General features: G+C 43.9%; 2 protein-coding genes and 1 non-coding gene across 3 annotated transcripts; 2 read left to right on the top strand and 1 right to left on the bottom strand.

The window, feature by feature from the left end:
- Positions 1 to 5917: 5917 nt before the first annotated feature.
- Positions 5918 to 8984, bottom strand: EXOC8 (exocyst complex component 8). Its single transcript, XM_087829004.1, has one exon. It carries the CDS (start codon positions 8982 to 8984, stop codon positions 6810 to 6812), a length of 2175 nt encoding a protein of 724 aa, XP_087685130.1. The 3' UTR covers positions 5918 to 6809.
- Positions 8985 to 9300: 316 nt separating this feature from the next.
- On the top strand, positions 9301 to 20525 carry SPRTN (SprT-like N-terminal domain). Its single transcript, XM_016196011.2, has 5 exons — positions 9301 to 9826; positions 10728 to 10827; positions 14129 to 14257; positions 16902 to 17154; positions 18122 to 20525. The coding sequence occupies exons 1-5, from the start codon at positions 9609 to 9611 to the stop codon at positions 18862 to 18864; spliced, it is 1443 nt and encodes a 480-aa protein (XP_016051497.2). The 5' UTR covers positions 9301 to 9608; the 3' UTR covers positions 18865 to 20525.
- Positions 20526 to 25837: 5312 nt separating this feature from the next.
- On the top strand, positions 25838 to 25940 carry LOC148090744 (U6 spliceosomal RNA). Its single transcript, XR_015716334.1, has one exon. It is a non-coding gene; the product is annotated as a U6 spliceosomal RNA (small nuclear RNA).

The raw sequence follows: 25940 nt of genomic DNA, 5'->3' as shown, positions 1-25940 counted from the left end.
AGGCAACTAAGTCATATTAGATAGAGATAGAAAAAAGCAGGAAAAAATGCAACCAGGAGGAATAAAGCTTACAGAGAAGAAAACCTTCACATGACAACATCAAAACCAGATAGAGATGGTCCCAGCTTATGGTGGTTCCACTTACGGTTTTTTGGGTTTTGGTGTTTTTTAACTTTGTGATGGTGTGAAAGCAATAGGCATAATAAATTACAAGATAGTCAACATTTTACTATAAAATAGGCTCTACGTTAGATGATTTTGCACAACTGTTGACTAATGTAAATGTTCTGAGAACGTTTAAGGTAGGGTAGGCTAAGCTCTGATGTTCGAGAGGTTAGGTGTATTAAATGCATTTTCAAGTTACGATGGATTTATAGGGACATAACCCCATCATAAGTTGAGGAGCATTTGTATTCTTAATATCCTCTGTGAGATAAAAGATGCTGTATAAAAAGGGCACAGTCAGACACACAAAGAGCTCTTAGAAATTAAAAATGTGAAAACAGGCATGAAATGAAAATGCAATAGAAGGTTGGAAGATAAAGTTGAAGAAATTTCTCAAAACTTAGGGCAAAAAAAAGACAAAAATAGGAAAATATGTTCTTTGCTTCTGCGGTTCTAATTACATGTATATTATAGCTTTTACATTTAGCCCATATGCCTTTTATGCCCTTTTTAAAAGTTGTCTGTGTTTCAGTCTGGGTATTTTCTTCTAACCTGTCTTCCAGGTCACTAATGCTTTCTTTAGCTGGGTCTGACTTATTTCTACGCCTATCTCAATTTCAGTTGTTGGGTTTTACAGCTCTAGGCTCTCTGTTTCATTATTTTGTGTGTTGTTGTTTTGTTTGTTTGTTTCAAGTTCTCTGAGAAACTCAGAAAACTTTTTCTATTTTTTTTTTGAGAGACAGAGGCAAAAAAAATCAATTTATTGCTCCACTTATTTATGCATTCATTGGTTGATTCTTGTGTGGCCAGGGATCGAACCTACAACCTTGGCATATTGGGAAGATGTTCTAGCCAACTGAGCTACCCAGTCAGGGCCAGAGAACTTTTTTTGTCATTTATTCTCGTGAAAAAAAAATATATATATATATTTTATTCCTGTGAACACATTAAAAGTCTGTGTGTTTTATCTGGGTCTTCTGTTAGTCTGTTTCTACTGTGCATGTTTCTCTTGGGGTTTAGTCAAATAGTCTCCTTTCCTGATAGATCTCATTTTTATTTGCATGCTGAACATTGTACATAAAAACAACAGAGCCTATTTGAGGCCTAGGAGAATGGCATCATATTCGATAAAAGATTTTGCTTCTGGCCAACCACTAGAGGCACTAGCAATCTCAGATCCCCTTCATCCAATGAGGGTTTTCTTTATTCGTAGGGTATGACTTTTTGGGGTTCCAATCCAAAGCTTAGATGGGATTTTACCAGCGGCACCCTTTTGTGCTTCACCCTACAGTCCAATTTTTGTCTCTCTAGTTCTATGTATCTGTTGACAGCCTGTTTCAACTTCTCAGCCACTTGTAAAACTGCAGATGGTGCTAGGAAAAAATACTTTCAGGAGCTGGGCTCACCTCCCTGGATTTCCTTTTGGATTTTTACCCCTTAATTTTTCACTCCCTTGTTAGCTCTCCAATGCCTTCATGTTCTGACACCGGTTCTCTGACACCAGCTGAGCGTCCTACAATTCAACCTAGTTCTGACACTAACTATCTGAAGCTCGTGTTGACCCCAAAGTTTAAGGAGCTCAGTCCCACAGGACCGCCCTGTCTTCAGACGCTAGCTGCAAGTCCTGGGTGTCCCCAAGTCACCATTCTCCCCATCTGGCTATAAGTTTGGAGCGTCCCGTGACATTTCCCAACCCTCCCAGGTTTGAAAATTGGTTAGAATGACTCAGAACTCAGACAAGTGCTATATTTATGATTACAGTTTATTATAAAAGACACAACTCAGGAACAGCCAAATGAAAGACACACATAAGGCAAGGTCGGAGGGGGGTGGAGGGACACAAGATCCTCTCTCCCTGTGGGGTTTGGATGTGCTGTCTCCCAGGACATCCATATGTCCGCCAACCAGGAAGCTCCAGAGTCTTCTTGAACTAACATTCAAGGTTCCATCCAGGCGCCCTTGAGTAAATCATTGGCTGCGACTGACCTCAATGTCCTGCATCCTACACGTCCCCAGAGGTTGGGGTGGGAGTAGGGGTTGAAAATTCCAGTCCTCTGATCATGTGGTTGGTTTTTCTGGGGACCAGTCCCCATCCTGAAGCTATCTGGGGGCCTCACCAGACGTCACCGTATTAACGTAACAAAGGAAACCGCAAAACACCAAGGATTTTGAAGCTTTGTGCCAAGAACCAGGGAGAAACACCAGGCACGTGTTTTTATTATACCACAGCCTTTAAACATATTCTTTGCATATATATTTTATAAAGTAGTTCTAACTGTCCTCAGAGAAGGGTTGGTGAGAAATACCAAGTCCACTATAACGGGAAGCGAAATTTTCTTGTAGTCAATAAATAGTATTTAATAAAAATCAGGGAAAGAGAAAGGAGAGTCAGGGCACAGGAGACTGGAACGATAAAAAGTGAATGAAACAGAAGGCAAAAGAAAATAAAGCGTGAAGTGAGAAGTGATTCTTTCAAAGGAAACGGCAGCGGGGTCTGTTTGAGGCAAAGACACAACTTTCACCGTTTTCTCAAACTGCACCCCTTGGACCCCTCACTCCCTTTCCACCCCCAGGTCTGCCGGCAGGGTGCTGTCCCCTAGCCGTCTGTGGCTGTTTACACCTGAAATGTGGCTGGTGTAACTGAGAAACTGAATTTTTTATTTTAATTGGCAATTGATACGCTTTGGGGAGTTTCCAATCTTTTGTTATCACAGATAAGATTAGTAAAAATAACTAAACCTAATGAGAGTAATCCTATTATTAAGAAGAAAGAATGGGTGTGGGTGAGCAGGTAAGGAAACAGGTGTTGGGGACAAGGTAAAGTGGTGCAACTGGCCTGACGAGCAGCTTGACAATGTTTTACCTAAACCTGAAATGAACAGTTTGGCAGAGCGGTTACTAGAAATGTGTCCTATAGACCTATTCACACATGTCATTTCGGGGCCACTTTCCAAATCCCTCAGAATAACACTGCTCGCTCCCTTCTGGGCACTCCCATAGTACTTAAACGACAACAGTTTTATTGGAGTTTTTTGCAAGTTTTCATTCATTTTATTTCATTAACTTAATTAGCAATAGTTTTGCATTTCTCAAATTTATTTATTCCAATTTTTAACCTTCATTGTCTCATTTTTAAATAAGTTTATCTTTATTGTTGAAAATATTACAGATGTCCACTTTTCCCCCGCATTGGTCCCCTCCACCCCACACCTGCTCACAGTTTTGTCCAATTTATTATTATTATTATCTTTTTTTAACACTCACCCCAGGATATTTTTTCCATTGCTTTTCAGAGAGTGGAAAGGAGAGAGAGAAACAGTGAGACACATCGATTGGTTGCCTCCCGCCCACACCCCGGCAGGGCTGGGGGTCCAGCTCGCAACGAAGGTATGTGCCCTTGGCCAGGATCGAACCTGGGACCCTTCAGGGCCCAGGCCGGTGCTCTAACCACTGAGGCGAACCAGCTGGGGCCCACTTGCGCCAATTTTACAGCACCTTAAGAGAAAGCATGCTTAAGTAACGTTTGTCGTCCCTGCGTACATTATAGTCAATGTGAGACATGGCATTCAATAAATATGTTTACGTCAATTTTATGTGATAGTTCTCCTAGTATTTAAATATCACTTAAAAAAACAACACAAAACATCCTTAGCCCTGGCAAGGTAGCTCAGTTGGTTAGAGCATCATCTTGATAAGCCAAGGTTGGGGGTTCCATCTCCCATCAGGGCACATACAAGAATCAACCAATGCCTGCATAAAGGAGTGAAACCACACAGCGATGTTTCTCTCTCTTTCTCCTCTCTCTAAAGTTCATAAAAAATTTTTTTAATAAAGAAAAATAAAAAGTACATGCTTGTCATATGGCCTACATTATATTTTCTCCATTTAGGAATGTGCAGTGGTATAAAATCCACTTGTAAATTTGCATTTGGTATAGCTGAAATTTCCCATTGAAGGAAATCCTTCCAAAATTGAGATCTGATTTACCCACAATTCTAATAGTAAGCAGAACACTTATTTAAATTAGCTAACAGCTTCCTACCCATCATCCCCATATGTAAAAACAAAACAAAAAACAACCTATGCTGTTTAAAACTGTATTTCAGTAACAAGGACATAGGAATATTAAATCATGATTAAAGAAGAGACAGAGTAGAACATGGTATTATCAACCAATTTTATCCAGTGTAAGAAAAATTGTCAGCTTTATTTTAATAAACATTTCAGATTCCCTCATATCACAGCATACCAATAGGCAAAATGTACATTAGACTGATTTTATACTGCATGTCAAGTGCCAAATTCCCAATGCTAGGTAAGCAAGTTACAAAATACAAATGCTGATCAGTTAGCTATAGGTAGTATTTTAAACAAAAGTGAGTGAGTTCTCAGCCCTTACATGACATGAGGCTTTAATCAAAAAGAAACTTAATTCCACAGGGTGTCCTTTTTCAACAATAATGAGTTCAATCAAGTCTGTGATTCCAAGCGCAAGTGACAGTGTTATGTCTGAGGCCAGCAAATGCGGCAATCAACCCTTCAGTGGTATAGTACAGTATGTGCTACATTCTGGACAATCTCTAAGTGCGTTCAAGTTTTAGAACTTGCTTTGGAGTCCAATGAAACAAGAATCAGAGAGGAGAGCTCTGCCCTCACTCTGAAGACCCACAATGTAATTGCTCTGTCCTGGCACGAAGGCACACTCTTAACACTGGTGGTCTTTAATCAACCTCCCACACCAACTGATGCACCCAAAGCATACTCCCTTCAGCTGCAGCTTCCAGTTTTCAAAAGCAGACAGTTCTATGAAGAGCAACCATTTAAATATCGGAGTGTATACATTTAAGTTTTTACAACTTCAAGCCTCAAAAGTTCTGATTTCAGAAGGATCATTTTATGTACCCAGCGTCAAATATTTACACAATGTGTTCCATACAATATCATTTTAGAAACTGTAAGTGGCACAAAATAATTGCAATTTTTTTAATCAAATTCAAGTTTCCAGTGATCTTAAAAGAGACAAATTATAATTCTTTTTGTTCAGCTGAGATATCCAGTGTGGTTATTATCTAGAAAATCCTAAAGTTATGTAAAAAATTAGTCAAAGAAATCTGTAACTCTGGTAATTTTCAACCTTTTAAGTAGGCATAGCTAAAAATAAAATAAAAGGGTCCTCTGGCATGAGAAAAATTAACTCAAGGAGCTTTACAAATTAAGCCAGTATTTGGAAGCTATTTGAGGTTTTACATAATTCCCACAGTCTTAATACCACTAATTCAGATAAAAGAAATGACCTTTTGAAGTAATTAGGATCAGAAATTGCACCTAGGGACAAGAATCACAACTAGAAACTGGGGGAAAATGGATCTCAGCTGGCACAATTTCTCTCAGAGTATGAGGAATGTTATACAACCAATATACAATTGAAGCAATAGATTAGAAATCTTGGGAAATTAAAATTTCTTTAGTTATTTTTGTTTTACTAAACAATCTGAAGTAAGCATTATGTTCACTGTAAAAAACAAAGTAAGTAAAATAAAAGATAAAACAATAAAAATGCAGACTGGAGCATTTTAGGAGTCACCAAAAGGTTCTCTTCCTCCCTTTGTTTTGGGTGCACTGTCTCATCTTTCTGTTTTCCATTCTGTTATGTGAAAATTAAAAACTTTTCTCTGCTCAAAGCAGTTATACTTGAGAACACTATGGAGTTTGCATATGATTTTTTCTAATTTCCCATCCACCAGACCCTGAAATCTAAAATAAGTATTTCAATGAATTTGTATGAAGTGTGAGCCACTATAGAATAGGGGGGAAGGGACAGCTAAAAATCACTGGTGCTGCCAGGTTCCTCAATGTGTCCTGTTTTTTTTTATTTTTTTAATGATAAAGACAAAAGCTCCAGCTGGACAGTCACACAGTTCAGGAATATGTTGGAAAAAATATTTGTCATAATCCTTAAGATTTTCAAGTAACTGCTCCCAAATCAAATATTATAAAGCTGTTAATTAGCAGCTAAAAACAATTAGCCATTTGAATCACATTGGAAATGTCTGAACTGCTTTATGAAAGCTTCCTCTTGTATTCTATAAGGATCAGAGTATTTGAGTGCACAAACTAGCTAATTTCAGGAAGAAATTCTGAACAAAATTTACCCTAAAACCAATTTTCTCAACTCCTCCTTTCATTGTCCAGAATTGTTCAATCACATTTTAAGGTGGGGAAGTACATGAAGGAGGGTGTCTTGTATGGCACTATACCCTTGAAGAAATCTAACATTTTAGTGAACTGGGAAACTTTTCATAAAATACTTATAGATATTATTTCCCTGGGCTGCATAATATATCCTATGAGAAAGTATGTTTTGACTCAAAGGATAAACTGAAATGATACAGTGTGACAATATGTTCATTAGAGAGTTAGCATAATTTAAAAGGAAAGCATATTATATTATTTTATTAATTGCAATGTTTTTGTTATTTGGGCTTAACATTTTTTTTTCTTTCTACTTTTGGATTTCTATCTGAGAGGTCATCTTTTATTGTTAAGCTGTGTTTGAGACTACAGAGAAAATGCTAATGCAATTTAACATAAATATAAATAATATAGAAGCAATATATACGCATACATATAAACAGATCCAAGCATCAGACCACTGAGGTTGTGCTTTCAGGATTCACACGAATAAGCCTGGATGCATTCCTCAGGTCCTGGAGTTGCTTGGCAGGTTTCCCTACACCTTCCTCAAACCTTTTCTCCACCACAGGGAGGACTGTTTCATACAGAAAGGATGCGTTCTGTCTGATAAAAGCCTTCTTCTCTGGATCCTGCTCACAGCGAAGACTGTAATCCACGTGCTGAACAGCGACCAAAATGATTTCCATCAGGCTCTCCAAAAGTACCATGTGCAGCTCTGGGAAATACAGCTTCAGGGCCTCTTCCAAGAAGCCCATGGTCTGTTTGGTAAAGGCAACCACTGTGTAACTCAGGTTCACCCAGCAGTCATCTCCTGTGTACTGCTCAAAGCTACTCACCCCACAACTCTTCATCTCCTCTTTGAGTTTACCCAGCGCCTCTGGGGTCATCAAGTTCATTCTCCTCCACATCTCCTCAGAGTTGCGATGTTTAGTGGCTTCGATTATGATTTCTTTGTAACTGTGCAAGGCCCCTTGGATGTCTTTCACCAGAAGGGCATGGATGATGAAGGTGAGGTCTAGTCCGATGTCACCCAGTTGCTGACAGTGCTCCTTCGCCACTTTGACACACTCAGCTGCTGTAGAGAGGCTCTCCTTGCTATCAAACACCTGCTTGCTAAAAGCATCCACAAACATGCCCATGGCCGACCTTGCCCAGACCACAAAGGCAGAGTAGCAGCCACTGTCGGTGCCTGCGAAATCCGTCTCAAATTCCCTCGCAGTCTCAAGAAGGCTGGTAAAGAAGACATGACACAGCTTATGAATATAGAGTAAAGTGGCACCTTCGATGCGAAGCTGACGGATGGCCGTATGCACAGCTGCCGCCCTGTTTCTCAGAAACAGCTCACAGGCCTTTGTGCACTGGCCAAGGCGGATGAGCTGAGAAACTGCCCGGCGAGTAGCCTTTGGACCACCTCTCAGGGACCGATCTGGGGAGAGTTCAAAAACCAGCACCTCCGTCAACTGTCGGACCCGCTCGTCCACTTTGGCCCTTAGTTCTTTTACAGGAGGTGGGCTGGGCTTATCTTCCAGGTAATGGTTCAACTTATCCAGCAGGTCAACGGCCCCTTCAAAGTCCCTCTGGGCAATGCAGACATCCAGGTCTTCAGGCAACTCCTGGACCCATTCCATCGAGAGGTCCACCTTCTCTTCTTCGACCTCAGGAGCGGCGGGCTCGTCGTCCTCTTCATCCTCAAAGGGGTTACTGGCTTTGGCGGTCACCTGGGGGGGCCCTCGAGGAGCTGCGGCTTCCTCCTGCTCCCTTCGTCTCTTCTCGCTGAGGGCCCTCTTGGTTTCCTCCAGCACTTCCAGCCACTCCCGTTTGATTTTCGCATTTTCCGCCTGAAAAATGCGGCTCTCGGGAAACATCAGCAGCTTGAACATGTCCTTCATGGGCGGGTTGTCCTTGACATTGACCACGGCCAAACCGTCCAGGGGATAGAGGGCGTTGTAGCGATACATCCCCCGCCGCTGTGGCAGCCAGGTGGCCACCAGCAAGCAGTCGTTCATGAGAAAGCCGTGGACCCGCTGCAGCTGGGCCATGTGGTCCGCCTCGTACTCCACCAGGTCCCCGTTGTATACCAGGTACTGCCCAGGCGTCTCCAGCAGGTGCCTGCAGCCCTCCACCTTCTCAAGCAGGGTGGTGAGAGTGCGCTGCTTCCCTTCCTCGCCGGGACCCGCGCCGTCGCGGGAGGCGCCCCCGGGGGTGGGAAAAAGGCCAGCCTGGCCCCGGAGGTGGTCCCGGCCCCCCGGGCCCCCTCCTCCCTCCTCCCCTCCGGAGGCCGCGGCGGCGCCGGCGGCGGCGGCGGCGGCCGGCAGCAGGGTGAGCGGGATGCTCTCCAGGCTGCTCTTCTGCTCCGTCAGCAAATGGCTGAGCTGATACATCTCGCTCTCCAGGTAGGAGATCTCCCGCGCCGTCTCTATGAACTGCCGGTAGTTCTGGTAGACGTTGCGCTTCAGGTTCTGCGCCGTCTCCTCCGCCAGCGCCTGGATCCGCTGCCGGTGCTCCTGCAGGTCCCGGTCCCCGTCCGACTGCTGCGAGAGCTGCTTCACGTACAGCCGCGCCTCAAAGCTCCCCGACTCCAGCTGCCGCCGCAGGCGGCTCGCCCCACTGTCCGACATCGCCATCGCCCTTTCCCTCCGGGTCTCACGCCGTCACTGTCACTCTCGCCGCCGGTGCCGCCGCGGTCAGGGCCCACCCAAGCCCCGCGGAGCTCCAGGGCTGAGGAAGCAGGAGTGGAAGGCAGACGAGTACGCCTGCGCCGGAGTCCGAGCATTAGCTATTGCGCCTGCGCGAGGGCCGGAATGCAGGCAGTGCGCCTGCGCAGGGACGCCAGCAGCCTAGAGCGCTTGCGCCGGAGGAGCTACCGCGGAAGTGAGTGGGGGGCGAGGCCCATAGAAATGTAGGTAGTGCGCACGCGCCTAACGTGACGTTATGTTTGAGGTTGTGGGTGTGTCGTGAAGGTGGGTAACAGCTTCCTGAAACCTTCCTCCGGCCGGAATTCCGGGGACCCAGGCTTGGAGCCCCCTAGGACCTGTCATGCTGAGTTCTTGTTCTTAAGCCTCAGAACTTGGCTTCGGTGTTTGGGGCAGGCTCGGGTCTCGTTCACGAGCCGGTTTGCCCTGAGCTCTCGCGAGAGCCACGGGCTGAGCCGAGAGCGGACCAACAGCCGGTATCTCCTCGGAGCTCCAGCCGGCCGCCGGAGCCTCCGTGCCGCGTAGTCGCGGTCGCGCCCGGGGGCGAGCCTGACGATGGACGAGGACCTGGTTTTGGCACTGCGGCTTCAGGAGGAGTGGAACTTGATCTCGGCGCGCGAACGGGCCCAGGAGCCCCTGTCACTGGTGGACGACTCCTGGGAGTTGGTGGATCCCACCCCGGATTTGCAGGCCCTGTTTGTGCAGTTCAACGACCGTTTCTTCTGGGGCCAGCTGGAGGCCGTGGAGGTGAAGTGGAGCAAGAGAATGACCCTGTGAGTCCCGCGCCCCCGGGGGGAGGCGGGCTGGCCGTTGTCCCTCTCCCCACCCCCGGCCGCGGCGCCCTCGGGGGCGGTTGAGGAGGGCCCGGCCTCGGCCGAGGCGGCGCCCCCGGCGTCCGTCCCCTTCCCCGCCCCGCCCCTTCCGCTCTGGCGCCTCCCGGGAGCCGGGGGCCCGCCCCCTGCGGTTCGGCCCGTAACGGCCGTCCTGAGAGGGAAGGGTGCTTCTTGGAATCTCACCGCCCTTGAAAAGAAATGAGCCCGTTTCCGATTTGTCCTCCGGTGGAGCCTTAGGGCCCAGGATGTGTGGCCCCTTTTCTTCTGTGCCGTTAGGACGCCGCCGCCTTAGTAGCGAGCTCGGCGTTGGGGGTGGGGGTGGGGTTGGCCGTTGGCGGTCCCGTAGCTGTGGCCCCCAGGGGTCTCCAGAGACGCCCCTGAAAGGATCCCTGTCCTACACGCTAACTTTGAGAGAGCCCGATAGGACGAATCCAGTCCTGAGCGTGAATGGAGTTATCAATGAGTTCAAGATGCGGTTGTTGAAGATACTGCCTAAACTAAGGCTGTTATAACTTTGGGGGGGGGGGGTGCAGATCAGGCTGTTAGCACCACAAAGGGATGGGTGGTAGCTTGTAGGGAGGGCGTGGGAGCAGCAGAGTAGGGTCACCTGTGAGCAGCTGCCGCCTGGCCAGGGGAAGGGCCGCCACTGCTGTTCACACAGTTCCCTGCGGGGGTGGAATGCAAGGCTCGCGTCCACAGAGGGGTGGCTCCTTTCCAGAAGGCCATGTGCCAGAGAGCTCTCCCGGTGTGCGCTGCCCAAGGACGTGTAAGGTGGTGGCTTTTCATGTTTCCCTTTTGTGTGTATTTGGTAAATAACCGTCTCCTGGTGGTTGTCTTTCAGGTGTGCTGGGATATGCACCTACGAAGGGAAGGGGGGAATGTGTTCCATCCGTCTCAGTGAACCCCTTTTAAAGTTGAGACCAAGAAAGGATCTTGTGGAGGTATTCTTTGCATAAACCTGATTCTTAGCTCAGTAATTTAGAAAGTCTTATTGATTTAGACTGCTGTGAATTCACCTGCCAATGTAAAATACAGAAATCCGTTTTCTCTCATTGCAAACTTTAATTGTGGGGTAAATAATAAAGATTACTTTATGTTTTTATAGGTATAGTATCTAACCTGATATTTATAACAGTAATTTACAGATTTCAGTGGGTGCTATCCTCATTTTTATAAATGAGGAAATTAAGGTTCAGAGAAGTTAAATAACTGGTTTAAGTTGCATATTTAGAAACAGAAAAATTTAGGATCCAGATCTTCCTATTGAGACACAAATTTTGATTTCTCTTCTGTTCAACTATCCATGGTGCTGCCCGCCCAAGGACATCTAGCTGAGCTGGCAGAACAAACCAGTGTGTGGGTACATTTCACGCCTAGAGGTGATGATCACTGCTGCTAGCAAAGTGGAACAGTAGAAACTCCTAGATTACCTTTGAGTCTAGTAAATGCCTGAAATTCCCCCAAGATGCACACAGGATGACTTGTCTTGCCCCAATTATATCACTTGAAATATAAGCACAAAAGAACATAGGGTGATGGAGGTTGAATGGGAAGTATGTGAAAACATGCTTGGAAGTATGGCGTATGCTGTTTTTAAGGATAATAAATGGTAATGGGTTTCACAACAAAGAATGAAATTAACACCACTGAACTGTACATTTAAAAATAGATGGTAAATTTTATGTTACTGTTTTTTTACCACAATTTTTCAAAAAGTAAATAGATACTAAATGTAAAATGGTATAACAGAAATACTTGATTAATAAAAATAATAAAAGAATGAAGGAACAAAGGCCAGAGGAAGAGAAAGGTAGGTATAAACACAGTATCGGTAATTAAATATAAATGGATTAAACACTCCAGTTAAAGACATGGAATGACATACTAGATTAAAAGAGACACACTTAAAGACTCATATGTTAGCCTTGGCCAGATAGGTCAGTTGATGAGAGCTTTTCTGGATACACGAAGGTTGTGTGTTTGATCCCACGGTCATGGCACATAGAAGAATGAATCAATGAATGCACAAATAAGTGGAACAACAAATTCATGTTTCTTTCTCTCCCTTCCTCTCTAAAATCAATAAAAGTTAAAATTTAAAAAAGACTCATATGTTAAATGTAAAAGGATAAAAATAGTATATCATCCAAGCACTTAATAACAGAAAGCTATTGTGCCTATATTAGTATCATACTAAAGATTTAAAGGAAAGTTTTATTTGGGAAAAAGGGGGACATTTTATAATAATAAAGTAAAAAATACCCTAACAACCCTAAAAAATAACGGCCCTAAAAGCAATAATATAGCTTTAAACTACATGAAGCATAAATTAGCTGAATCACAAAGAAATAATCATCTCTTGGTAACTCAATAAGCAGAAAAAAAATAGTAAACATAAAACAAAAACTTGAACATGATTAACCAATTCAGTCTTACGAGGAGCCCTAATTTGAACAGTAGTTGCTTGTTGAATATGTACTGCATTAATTAAACGAACACATGAAAAAAAAATTTAAGGTAATGGGTGAGAAGAGAATGGAAAATGTGTGGTCATGTTATCGAGCATTTGCTGTTGGAGGAAAGTTACAATATTAAATCAGGGGCAAGAAGGAGAAAGGATCAGTGGGACTGAACAAAAGTGAGGCCATTAAATTTATGGCATATTTAGGACCAGAAATAGTTGCTTTGGCTAGATAGAGCAGTGGTGGGAAATAGAGATGTTTTGGGATTATGTTGTGTAGAGCTTTGAATCTGACAAAAATGTGGAAAATGGTAGATATGTTTAATTCTTCTATTTTTCTGTTCAGCATAATTTTATAAGACTAAAATTCATTAATGCCAGCCTAGTTCTTCTAATGGAAATTCTTTTTAAAAAAATTGTGAAGGATTATGAAAAAGGTATATTTTTGAAGACCTTTATTATTTTCATGTTAAAAAATGTAATCATAATTTTTAGAACAAGTTATGAAACAGCAACATTAAATGCTTTGGTTACCTTTGCACCTTAATGTCTCTATCCTTGGTGTCGAATGCAGTAGGTTTTATTTGCTTGTTTTAAAAAATGTTACATTAAAACAATACACTTAGTAATTTCTCCAAATCATTTCATAGAGATCTTTTTCATTTTTTTTGATGGCTGCGTAGAATTCCATTATGTGGATGTGGTATAGTTTATTCTACCAGGCTCTTATTTCCAGTCTTTTGCCATTGTAAACAATGAAAATACCTTGGGCATATGACTTTTCATATCGTCTGGGTATTGCTAGATAGAAGGATAAATGCACTTGTAATTTTCTTAAATGTTCAGATTCTCCATAGAGGTTGTACTGTTTTGCACTCCTACTAGTGATATGTGGAAATGTTTATTTTCCCTAGCTTTACTGATGTCAAACTTTATTAATTTTTATTTTATTTTATTATTTTAAGTAACTCTACTTATCAAGAGTTTTACTATCTTAATAAGAAGTGGCGTACTGCTGTAGTATTAATTTGCATGTTTTTATAAGTGAAGTTGAACGTTTTTTCATGTGTATGGGTTATTTATATGTCTTTTTCTGTGACCTGTCTGTAACCTTGGCCCACTTTAAAATTGGGTTGTTGGTCATTTTCCTGTTGACTTTAGGAGCTCTTTATATTTTAGGAATTAATAGCCTATGAGATGAGTCACACATATATTTTTGAGTTTGTTCACTTAACTTATGGTGTGTTTTTTTCTCCATACAGAATTTTAAAATTTTTATGTCGTGAATTCATTGATCTTTTCTTCTGGATTTTGATTGATAGATAAAAAGACTTTCCTGGAACAGGAAGTTCCTAACGTGGGATCTATAGCACTTCAGACATTCTGTGTACAGTTTTGTGCACATGTGCTTGTAGGTTTTCTAGAAATATGCATCATGACTTTTATCAGCATCTGAAAGGAGCCTGTGAGCCAAAGAAGGTTAAGACCCCAGGTAGAGTAAGAAAATGCATTTTTGCCCAGCCGGCATGGCTCAGTGGTTCAGTGTCGCTTTGTGAACCAGGAGGTCACGGTTCAGTTCCCAGTCAAGGCACATGCCCAGGTTTCCCGCTCCATCCCCAGCAGGGGGTGTGCAGGAGGCAGCTGATCAATGACTCGATCCTTCATCATTGATGTTTCTCTCTCTCCCTTTCCCTTCCTCTCTCTGAAATCAATTTAAGAAAAAGAAAATGCATTTTTATTTCAAAAGTACCATAAATTAATTTGATTGTTTTCTGTTTCAGACCCTCTTGCATGAAATGATACACGCCTATTTATTTGTCACTAATAATGATAAAGACCGGGAAGGGCATGGTCCCGAGTTTTGTAAGCATATGCATCGCATCAATCAGCTGACTGGAGCCAACATAACGGTATATGAAGCCACATATTTGTGATCTTCAGTAGTTAATTCATTCGGTAATTCCTGGGATTTAGTTAAAAACAGAACTGGGTAGAAACAAATACTATCTTGGAAGATTCTGCCCAGCAAGAGAGAGGCCGAGAGAAGCTGATGGCAGCAGAGCCGCTGTGTGGGAGGCCTCTGACCACACCTAAGGCAGCATTCCATGCATAGTTTTCTCAGGCTTGCAGTCCCTCTGGGCTGTCACAGTTGTCTCCTACCTTACTTCCTTCCTTGTAGCCGCCTCCTCCTGCCCACCCTGTATTCTGCTGCCATTCCAGTCCCTAGAAGTCGTCTGCGATTCCTGTTTCGACATAATATTGTGGGAGGTGGCAGAGCCTAGAGTCCAAAAAGCATGAGGATCAGACTGCTTGGGTTCAGATGCTGGTTATAAACTGTGGGGCCTACTTTACACCTCAGTTTACTCACATGTAAAATGGGGATGAGATCAATACCCGTTACTGGATCCTTCCCAAGATTAGAGGAGAAAGTACATGCAGAGCATTTTAGCACAGTCTGAGCGCTAAGTAAATATTAGTTGTTTTATTGTCATCATTCATTTTATCAAATAACCTCTGTTCCTTTTTCCTTCCCTCCCACAGCTCCCCTGCTTAGGGCTTGTGTTTCTAACTGAACTCTTCACCTCTGTGCCTTTCCTCAAAACCTCCCTAACGTGCCATTTCTGTCTTCTATCAGCATGCTCTTCCTCTTCCCACTGGGCTGTGACTTCTCTGTCCTTTGACTCTTGGCAGATACTGAACCTACAGAATTTTACTCTGCTGTCCCCTCTGAACACAGGCGGCCTGCTCCGCTTCCTCCACCTCTGTATGTGACATTTAAGGCAGCCAGTGCCCCTTCAAGGGCTTAACAGACATTGAGCTGAGGTGAAGCAGATAGAACATTCTGACATAGATTGAATTCTGTGGTATTTGGGGTATTTCCTTCCTTTAACAGGCAACAGAGGCCAGTGTGGTGGGGAATGGGCAGTGCTCACCGACGATGTATTTCTTCCTAGCTGTCAGTGTTGGCTTTCTAGAGTGGATAGTTACTTCAACATCAAGAAAGTAAGAAAGTGGCTTGCATTACAAAGCAATCACGTAAAATCCAGATTAGCGAAAGCATTGTGGGATTGCCAGTATAAAAGGCGTCTAGTTGCTTCATTAGAATTTGCACTTGAAGCCAAGTCCTGGTATACTATTGCTCAGCAGGAAGAGGAGAGTCTTTTATCTTGGATGCCTGTGTGTTTCATGTAGGAGAGGTTTGATCGAGTGGACACCGCTGCTTTTTCAGGTTACATCCTGTTATAACAAACTCCACAGGGCATCCAGTTTCACACTGTGGAACAATTTTGTTTTAGCGACTACATTGTTAAAAAGTCATATCCCCAGGCTGTGGGAGTTATAGGAGTTGGAAGCAAAAGAGATCCAATTCCCAGATTTTTTGGCCATTGAATTAGTAAGCAGAGTTCTCAACGTGAGGGAAGGCAGAGTCTTAACATACCTCTGCCCCCAAACCTTTGTTCTCCAGTTTCTTCTGCACCTAATATGTGCATTGTTTGCATGCTTGCCAAGTAGTAGAATTTTTTTTGCTTATAATGGAGAGTGGGTATAAAACTGTTTATCTGTAGAGTTATAGAAGGCTTAGCAGTCTTTCCCACAAAGCAAATTTATTAAAAAGTTAAATGTCTTTGGTAAAAAAACCCCACAAAACACCTCATAGACAGACGCTCCTTATCTTATACAAAGAGTAATGTTCACTGAGAAGACAGAAGAGGGACTCGTGGTCATTTAGGAGAATCAGTTTTTAAGTCGTGCCCTGCCATCCTCATTGCCACCAAGGAGGGCTAACCTTCCTTCCAGTCAAAACTCTTATCTGTCTTTTGTGTAGGTTCTAAATAGATTTCATCTAGGGAGTGAAACAAAATGATTCCATTTAAGGAGTAAAAAGCACATTTACAGAGAACTTGACACATTGAATGAAGCTCTGCAGTCAGCAAATACTGAGCGCCCTCACTGTGCCAAGCTTATATTAGCTACTAGGGATACAAAGAACATTCAAAGAATGAAAACATTCAAATTCTGGAGAATGTTTCACTTGTTAACATAAAATGATACCCCATAGGCTCATCACAAAGACCTGAGCAAAGAGCTGTGCGGATGCGGAGAGCGGGCTTTAGCAGGGGCTGCATCGGGCAAGATGCTTTTAGGGTGCAGCGTGGAAGGAAACACTCCTTCAGAACCCTTTGCTGTTAATACTTGTAGGGGAAAGTTTCAATAAAGCAGTGGGAACAGTTCTTATGGCATTACATAAAATCTTTATCCTATTTTTTGATCATTTTAAACCTGTAGCATGTATAGAGGCTTTGTGGTTTTCTACAAGGTTTTTTGTCTTCTCCAGATTTTCTATCTTTACAGAGTTTATGAAGTATTGAATTAACTGCTGCTCTTTCCCATTAAAATGAACTTTTGAACAGAGCTAAATATAGTTGCTGTCTTTCCCAAAATAAAACTTGAGAAAGCTCTGGGAAACTGGAAAGCTTTAAAAAAAAGCTCCTTCTATATTCTCTTAAAATTGTTAACTTGCCTACTCAATGCTAAAACCTTTCTTTCAACCAGATATACCATACCTTCCACGATGAGGTGGATGAGTACCGGCGACATTGGTGGCGCTGCAATGGGCCCTGTCAGTTCAGAAAACCCTTTTACGGCTACGTTAAGCGTGCAACCAACAGGGCCCCCTCTGCTAATGACTATTGGTGGGCTGAGCACCAGAACACCTGTGGAGGAACGTACATAAAGATCAAGGAACCAGAGAACTACTCAAAAAAAGGCAAAGGGAAGACTAAAGTAGCCGCAGCAGAGAATAAAGGTAACTTGATGTATCTCTTCCAGCTTTTCCACAACCTAGCTACAGTGGAAAGGCAGTCCTGTCCTTTAGAGAGCTGGTATTAAGAGAAGCTTAAGGGTTGTTTCTAGAAGTTTTCAAGTGTGGACTGAAAAAAATCCTATAGTCCATGAAATGATGGTAGAAAAATATACTTTGCTCTATGTAGATGGAAGTAAAAGTGGTTTCCAGTGCTAATGTTTGAGGGTAAAGTCCCTTCCCCTATCTCCACTCAGTGAGTCATTAGGAAACAGAAGGTAAAAAGATTGTCAAAACAAAAACAGTAATTCAAATAACAATGCCCGGAATGTAAGTGGTCACTACACCCCTTCCTATCAGCTGGGTTCCATCCAGGTGACTTCTGTGGATGTCTGTCCTTCTGTTGGGGGACCGGGGAAAGCATGTGCCATGTATGCAAGTACTTCTCCTCAGGATTTGTGCCCTTCCTATGAAGTTCAGAGTCTCTGCCTTTCGAAGAGGTAACCAGGTCACTAAAGTTAATGCTTCCTCCCTTGGGAAGTTGTTGATTTGATGTGATAGGACCCAGGAACATGAGCTGAATTTCCCCAAGTCTGAAATGTTAAGTTGGGAAGCTACAGAAGAATTCGTGTGGAGAGGTGATGTCCTCATTGTCGTGAGGAGACTGCTATGGCAGAGTTCTCCCTTCTGGAACTGAACTTAAAGGGCTCTAAGCAGCTTCCAAGGTGAGGTCATGGCGCTGTAGGTCTGTGCGTGATAAAAGCCACATCTCAGTAGGAGAGCAGGCTTTTTGTGCTTTAGGTTCTCGAAGTGCGAGCTGACTGCTAGATTATCTCTCTCTCATTAATAGGTAATTATGTGGATCTAAGTTAGAAGGAAATATTTCTTCATTTTGAAAAACTATCCTTTGGCCTAATATATGTTACTATATTAATTTTGAGTCAAGGAAAAATCTTATTTGCCTCTTTTGCAGATAAACTTAACCGAATTGTCCCATTTAGTGGGAAAGGACATGTTCTAGGGGAAAAAAACAGTTCGCCTTCACCTGGGAACTTTACCACTTCACGTGCTGTTAGTAAAACCCAAGATCTTTTAAGTCAAGACCATTCAACAAATGCTGGAAGAGCAAATTCTAAAACTGAGGTGAAACGTGAACAGAACGGTTCGAGGAAAAAACCTCTAGTCTCCCCAGCTCTGAACACTAGTCACCAAAATGTTTTAAGCAACTACTTTCCTAGAGCATCAGCTGCCAGTCAGAAGGCTTTCAGAAGTGTGAGTGGATCTCCGACGAAAAGCACGGCCGGTGGTGACGCCGGCAAGAGCTCCGCCTCTGCTGGCTCCCAGAGAAGGACTTCGTCCTCTAAGAGCGCCCTGAGAAACTCTTTAAAGGCAGCCGACCCGGCATCCGCCCCTGCCTCCGCGCTCGCGAGTGGGCCTGAGCACGAACTCCCAAGTAAACGCCATAGGCAGGAAGACAAGGCTGTTTTTGACAATTTCTTCCTCAAGAAAGAGAAAATGCAAGGTGGCGGCGGTGATCCAAAGTGCAGTTCATGTCCTGCGGCTGCGATGCCGAGCTCCAGCAGTTCAGCCAGCCAGAGCAAATTGGTCAGTTGTCCTGTTTGCCAGAAGGGGGTTTTGGAGTCTCAGATTAACGAGCACTTAGATTTGTGCCTTGAAGGTGACAGCCTCAAAGTCAAAAGAAGAAAAAATCTTTGAAAAAAAAAAGTCTCACATACCACCAGTGTTACCTCACCAGCAGAGGAACAGTCACTCAGGAAGTTCTAGTTAATACTAAGACCTGTAGGTTAGAGTCTAGTCCATGCAGCCAGTACAGATGTTCTATTTTCTATATGCATATGACACTGGAATTTAAAGTATTTGCCTAAAGGTGCTATATTTCTATTCACTCTTGCCTTATGTATACTGTAGCCCAGTTTGTTTTGCATGTTTTCATGCATAATTTTCAGGTACTGTTCTTTCTTGCTCTTAATCTGTTAATCTTTTTAGTTGCATACTTTCAGAATACTTAGTGAGTTCAATATTTGGTTAAATTGAGTATTTATTAATATTTAAACTCATCCCCAGTACTATTAATAGTTATAGTGTCAGTCATAGTGACCAAAAACAACCTGGAGTACGAAGTATGTTTGTTGTGTTACGGTACTCAAGGTATTTAAAAATTTTTTTAAATCTTCTAAATCTTAACAGAAAATGCATTTTATATATTTTAAAGGATTTTACTTGACTTTGGTGGCAGCAGATTTTAGGTTAAAGTAGATACAGTAAAACATTTCTTTTGGAGTATTACTGGTAACAAATAGCCACTATAATTTTGTATGCCAGAGTTTAGTTTCCTCAAAATTTAGCAAAATGAGTGGCTAAAACTTGGTGCTAAGTAACTAATACATATAACATAGCATAGTTGCCTAGTTTATGTAACAGTGGAACATTATCTAAAAACGGTATTATGACCCTTTGAGCCAAAGTTGAAACCATTATAATAAAGGGAATACCGTTTGTTCACCGAAAACTTATTAAAAATCCTTTTTCATGTTATAGTGAAGGGACACACTTTATCAGTTTACTTTTGTTTCGTGGCTGTGCCTCCAGCATGCTAGCATATTCCCAAGACTGCACTTCACAATTTTCCTGTCTTTGGTGCGGCGTGGCTGGTACGCACAGCAGGTGCAGAAATCTTGGTGCGAAGCTGGGCGGACGTGTCAGTCACCACAGGTGTCCTCCCGGGCGCCTCTGCCCAGCTAATACCCGCAACCCAGAGGTGGTCGCCGCAGGTTAGCTTGTTTTTGAACTTCATAAGATAGTACTTGTTGCCATGCGTAGCGTAAATTCATTCTTTTTCTTTCATTGCTCTGTAGTGTGTGTGTGAATGTCAGTTTATACATCCCCCCTTTAATGGACGTTGAATCATTTCCAGTCGGAGCTGGCCATTGTAAATAGTGCTGCCGAGAACATCCTCACCATTTTCCTTGGGCATGTGCCCAGGATTGGATGCCGGCACGGTGTATTTCTGGTTGGCCTTAGTCAATATTGCCCGCTTCTGCTCCTACCAGCAGTGTGAGTTTCAATTGTCCAGCTGTTAACACTATTATCAGTCCTCGTCATTTTAGCCCATCTGGTTGAGAGTTCACAAGTTTTGATATTTAAGTGTGAAGTTGAAAAATAGTATTTAATAAATATAGATGACTTAAAATGTGTGTATTATGTTGAATATATGCAGTTACACTTTGATAAAGGATCATTTTCTCTAATTCAGTGTAACAAATTATGTACAGTTACACATTTTTGAGCCAAAATTGACAAGGTTCTGGGGCTACGAAGTAAATACGACAGTCCATGTCCTCAAGTAGCTTTGCAGTCTATGTGGGGAGGGAGACAAAAGCAGATTGATTTCAGTATAAAATGCCATCACAGGTTTCTGCTAGGTGCTGTGGCAACTTAAGGATGCCAGGATGGCATAAGGCTTCAGGGGATGTTCCTTGGAGAAGGTGACATCCGAGCTGCTCCAGGGCGAGTCACGTTGGCCTGGTAAGAAAGAAAGGGCCTTGCAAAGAGAAGGAACACAGAACATGCAAGGAGATAGGCCCGCCCACTCTGTTCCAGCTGAGCTGTTCCAGAGGAGCAGGATAAATTGTGAGGGGTCAAGTGGCAGACAGGACAGATCTACCTGGCTGAGTAGAATTTTGAGGGCACAGACCCTATCTTATGTCCAGTTTGTGGCCCCTGGTAACACACCTGTTGGTTCAGGTGGGGGTGGCCCACTGGGGACGGGACAGGTGTGTAAACCAGTCGTCTGAGGAGCTGGATGGATTCTCGGGGGCAACACAGACAGGAAGAAAGGCGGTGGCAGGGCTGGGGAGAGGGTGGGCTGGAGAAATACTTAGGTGGGAAATGACGTTGGTCAGTTTTAAGGGATAGTGGAAACGTGAGCTGAAGGGAAAATTGAAGTTAAAATTGTAATTAAGCCTTCACTTTAATCTGCTAAAATCTGTTGAGAAAACTTGCTCACTAAGGATTCCCTTACTCAAATCTGAGTTGGTTATTATGTCAACAAAATATTTTATTCTGTTGACTTAGGTTCTTCCATTTTAAAGCAGACTTCCTACCCTTTAACAGCTGGTGATTCTGGGTCCACCTTCAAATGCTGTCGCCTGTCATTTGGGGTAGACAGGGAAGTAGACTTTATTTCGAACTTTTAAAGTCAAGGTTATACGTTATCTAGCAAAACTAACACTAAATTTAGTGTTTTGTCTTGATGACAAAAAACTTCTTACTGTTCCACTGTTCCAAACTCTGAGACTGTATTTTTTCGCAAAGCAAGACAGGATTTTTAAGAAAATTAGAATGTCAAAGTGAAACAGCTGCTGTATGCTGGCAAACCCGGTGCCAGCTGTGACCCTGACGCACACTCGGTATCTCATCGGGCCGCTGGCAGAACAGCTAAACTCGTCGCTGGTTCATCTTTCGTGAGAGGCAATGGTTTGCTGTTCTGTGCCTCCATTGTTGCCCTGTGAGGTTGTCGCTGTGCTTGCGGACTAGAAATGAAGCCAGGTGTCCCGTTATTCCAGATGAAGTTGCCTAGGGAGCTGAGGTTCACAGAGGGATCGACGTGGCGGTCGGCTCTGGCTGGCTTTTATTTTTCCTTGCATTCCGCTAGAATATTAGAAGTTATAGGATGACATACTTCATCATCACAGGAAATAAAAAGTAAAGCGCTTTCTTAAGGGGCCCTGGAACCATGTCATTACTAAAGTTTACGACGACGTATGTTGTGACACGGGAACCTGCCACCGTTTGCGTTGCTCAGCACTGGTGGTAAACCCAGCACAGGATCTACCCTCCCGTTTGCTGAACACCAGGGGGCGCTCTTGGTAAGTTAAATTTCTCTGATACACCCCAGGGCAAAATAAATCCAAAGGACCAGAGAGGAACATGCCAGCAACTGCGACAGTAATTGCCAGTTCCGATTCATAGAGAGGACAGCCCATGACCTCAGGTCCTGTGAGAGGGACACAGCACGCCAGGAGTGTGCAAACACGGGCTCGTCCACAGGGCACCGTCTCCCTAAACTTGTTTGCATTTCACCTTTCCCTCTGAACAAAACCTAAGAGTCTTATGCAAGAAAGAAACCAGTACCCACATTAGCAAAACTTCCCACCCCGGCCGGTGTGGCTCAGCCGGTTAGAGCATCATCCAGTACACCGCAGGGCTGCTGGTTCAATTCCCGGGCAGGGCAAATGACCAGGACCCCCAGGAGGGGGCATGCAGGAGGCAGCGGACGGGTGTTTCTCTCTCTCCCCCTTCATCTTTCTCTTAAAGTCGATTTTAAATCTCTTAAGAAACAAACGAAAAAACCACATGGTAATGCCCAACAGGAAGTCTTCCAGACGAGGCAAGACATGCGCTTCCAGTTCCTGACATGACACTTCTCTTCCTTGCAGTATGTGGCACTGCTCTGCATCGTCTAGTAAGTTAGTCTGAAAGTGTCCCAGGACAGACAGAATGTCCTTTGCCCCGACAGTCGAGGTCTACCAGAACCAAGGGGAGCCGCTTAGATTCTTGGTGTTGAGCAAATGAAACGGCCGGGCATTTCTTAGATCCACTGTCACCTGCTTTTGCAAAAACACCTTAAGGAACACACCCCTCTCCACAGTTCTCTGAAGAATCCGAGTTTGTGTATTTCCAAGCTGTGACCCTCGGGACACAAACCATCCCACATTATAAGCATTCCTCACAAACCGCGTACAGTTGACCCTTGAACACGGGTTTGAACGCCGCAGGCCCACTTATATGTGGGTTCCTTTTTTCATTAAGTACTGTATCGTCCTCATGATTTTCTTGATTTTTTTCCTCTAGCTTACTTCATTTAAAATAATTCACTAGATAAATATGTGTATACACATGTATGTAAATGGTTTTCAGTAACTCATAAAAGACACACCCACAGTACTTGTTCAGCTACAATCTTTTTAAAAAATGTTTTTATTGATTTCAGAGAAGAAGGGAGATGGATAGAGAGAGAAACATCGATGAGAGAGAAACATCATCACCTGGCTGCCTCCTGCGCGCCCCCTGCTGGGGATGGAGCCCGCAGCTCGGGCCTGTGCCCTGACGGGAATGGAACCGCGATCTCCTGGATCCCAGGTGGGTGCTGAACCCTGAGCCGCGGGCAGGGGCAGCTGCATTAACACCGGGAATCCCAGCAGCCACCTCTCTGGGGCCCGCAAGGCGAAGTCCAGTTGCCGCCACGCTGTGAACCGCCCCCCGTTGTATTTTTGGGCTGCTGCTCCTCAGTGCTGTAGTGTTTCACCGTGAGCGTGCCGCCGCGCGTGTCCACTCTGCTTTCAACTCTTGGCTGCTTTCCTACTTTTTATTATAGTTCATTATATTTTCAGTTGGATCTGTTCTATTTTGGGTACCTTATAATGTTAATTTGAGATAATTTTGTCTTTTTCCATTTCTTTGCTGAGTTATATCAATCAACTCTTGTTTCAAAGCTTCCTGAGGTTCCTTTTGGTCCATTTTTTGTTGAGATTTTTAATTTCTAATTTCAGGGTTAGTTTTGATCTCTGCAGTGCTGTGTGAGGCATTTAATTCAGACCAGGTCTCGGTCTGGCTCTCTTCTGCCCATGGTTGGCGAGAGTTTTCCTGAGTGTAATGGACCCTCACTGCTTTCTTACAGCCTTTATATGTTGTTTTCTTTTTCCTGCACATTTGAAAAGCATCATTTTCTTTGACTTGCAAATGCAGCTGGTTCTCTGTGGGCAGGGACAGGTGTGTGGCTTCTGAATTGAGTGCTCTCTTCTGTCGGAACAGTGAAGTGCAGCATTTTTTTGAGGGGTGAGGGGTTTGGAGTCTGTCCTGAGTCTGTAATTTCTCTTTCACTTTACTATCAGGCCGCCAGGAGACACCTTCCCCTCCCCCAGAAATGGTCCGTTCCCTGACAGGCTACCTACAACCTCAAACTTTCAAACTTCCTCTTCTTGATGCACTGTCGTCAGATTTACCAGAGCTCCCTTCACTCATGGTGGGGTCCCTGTCTCCCCCCCCCATGTACTGCCACCGCTGGCCCCCATGGCCCTCATCCCTCCACCATAGTTTCCACCTGACTCGACCTTCACGTGCGTCCTGATGCTGGCTCTAGTTTCAGATGCATGTTTCTCTGCTTTCATACAAGAACTTTTTCTGTGTCTCAGCTGTGCTGTAGGTACAGGTGAAAGGTGACTGTTCCCTTTTCTGTACAGTGTTGGGAAGATTATGAAAGAGATTCAGATTTAGGCAGCTGCCAATATTTATTGAAAAACTAGAAGCCCAAGTACCTCCCCTTAACACACAGCAAGAATTAGCGGACATGTTAGGAAAACTAACAGGAAAGACAAAAATGAAAACAGAAAGGTTAAATACTGTATCCATTAAATGGACCAGGTTATGTATTTTTTTTTAATGTTTTTATTGATTTCGGAGGAAAGGAGAGGGAGAGAGAGAGATAACAGCAATAAGGAGAATCACTTATTGGCTACCTCCTGCACACCCATCACTGGGGATCAAGCCCCAAACCTGAGCATGCGCTCCGACTGGGAATCGAACTGTGACCTCCTGTTCCATAGGTCAACACTCAACCACTGGGCCACACCATCTGGGCTATTTTATTTTTTTAAATTTAGAGAACAAAAAAGAGCTCTTGATTAAAACCTAACAGCAGACATGAAACCCCTGCTGGGAGAGCTGGGAAATAGATGTCTCCAAAATAAAGGGCAGACAGTGACTAAGAGAGAAGCAGCAGGCTCCAGTCAGCAGGTATTCCACAAACAGCAGAGAATAAAGGAGAGAAATAATGTAATTTTAAAAAATGTCCCCTGATGTAGGGCACGAACTCACAGTTTAGCATACTAGCTGTGAGCACACTGTAAGACTACAGAGCCCTGGGGGCAAAGGATAATCCCAGGGAAAAGGCAGGGTACAGAGACAGAATCAGCAGCAGCAAAGGCTTCAGACTGCTCAGCATCCACACTGGAGCCTAGAAGCAGTGCGGCAGTGCCTTCAGATTTCTGCAGAACCATTTCCAAATTAGAATTGGAAACTCAGACAAATGACCAATTAAAACAAAGACATTGGTCTCAGAAAATTTACCTTCCACACACACTCATAGAAGTACTGAAGGACACACACCGAAGGACTTGCTTCAGCAGACGGAGGCTACCGGTAAACCAAGAAAGGAAGCATGGGATCCAGGAAACACAAGATCCAGCGCAGTGGTGAAGGGATCCCCAGAACAATGGTGAGAGGGGATCTAAGGAAGACGGCTGTGCAGCCGGCGCAGAGGGCAAGCACTCCGTAAAGCTGCAGGTTAGAGGCCATGAGGAAAATAATAATCAAGATACGAGGGAAAAGTACATTGTGGAAGAAAAGTCATCCTCGTCTACCCTCGTCGCAGGGCTGAAGCGCACACATAGTCTATGAACGTGACATTCACCTGAGTTACGACATAATTACACACGGGAGATTGGGGATGTGGCACGTGCTTGTACAAGTGTGGTAGGGATGGAGGGGGGCTGGAAAGGCCTGTGCCGTGTCTTCCATGCTGGGAAGTTAGATCTAAGGCCTAATGCTGGAAAGTTGAGGTGCAGCGATGTCATGAGGGTGCTTGCAACCAACTGGGCAAACACCCAAGGATCGCTTCAGCTGTACAATACCAAAGCTGGAACAATACAGAAAAGATGAGTGTGGCCCCTGCGCAAGGATGACACACAATTCCTGAAGCGTTCCATATAAAA

Source organism: Miniopterus natalensis, chromosome 21 (genome assembly GCF_054644295.1).
Source record: "Miniopterus natalensis isolate mMinNat1 chromosome 21, mMinNat1.hap1, whole genome shotgun sequence".
Lineage (NCBI taxonomy): Eukaryota > Metazoa > Chordata > Mammalia > Chiroptera > Miniopteridae > Miniopterus > Miniopterus natalensis.
Note: the sequence above shows the minus strand (reverse complement) of the source record. Positions and strands in the feature narration are given on the sequence as shown.

Bases quoted from the DNA above. Each gene is read 5' to 3' on its own strand.
- SPRTN (XM_016196011.2), top strand. From the start codon at position 9,609: ATGGACGAGGACCTGGTTTTGGCACTGCGGCTTCAGGAGGAGTGGAAC. The intron at 14,258-16,901 runs GTATATGAAGCC...TCTTTCAACCAG, and splicing joins TGACTGGAGCCAACATAACG to ATATACCATACCTTCCACGA. The intron at 17,155-18,121 runs GTAACTTGATGT...CCTCTTTTGCAG, and splicing joins AGCCGCAGCAGAGAATAAAG to ATAAACTTAACCGAATTGTC.
- EXOC8 (XM_087829004.1), bottom strand. From the start codon at position 8,984: ATGGCGATGTCGGACAGTGGGGCGAGCCGCCTGCGGCGGCAGCTGGAG.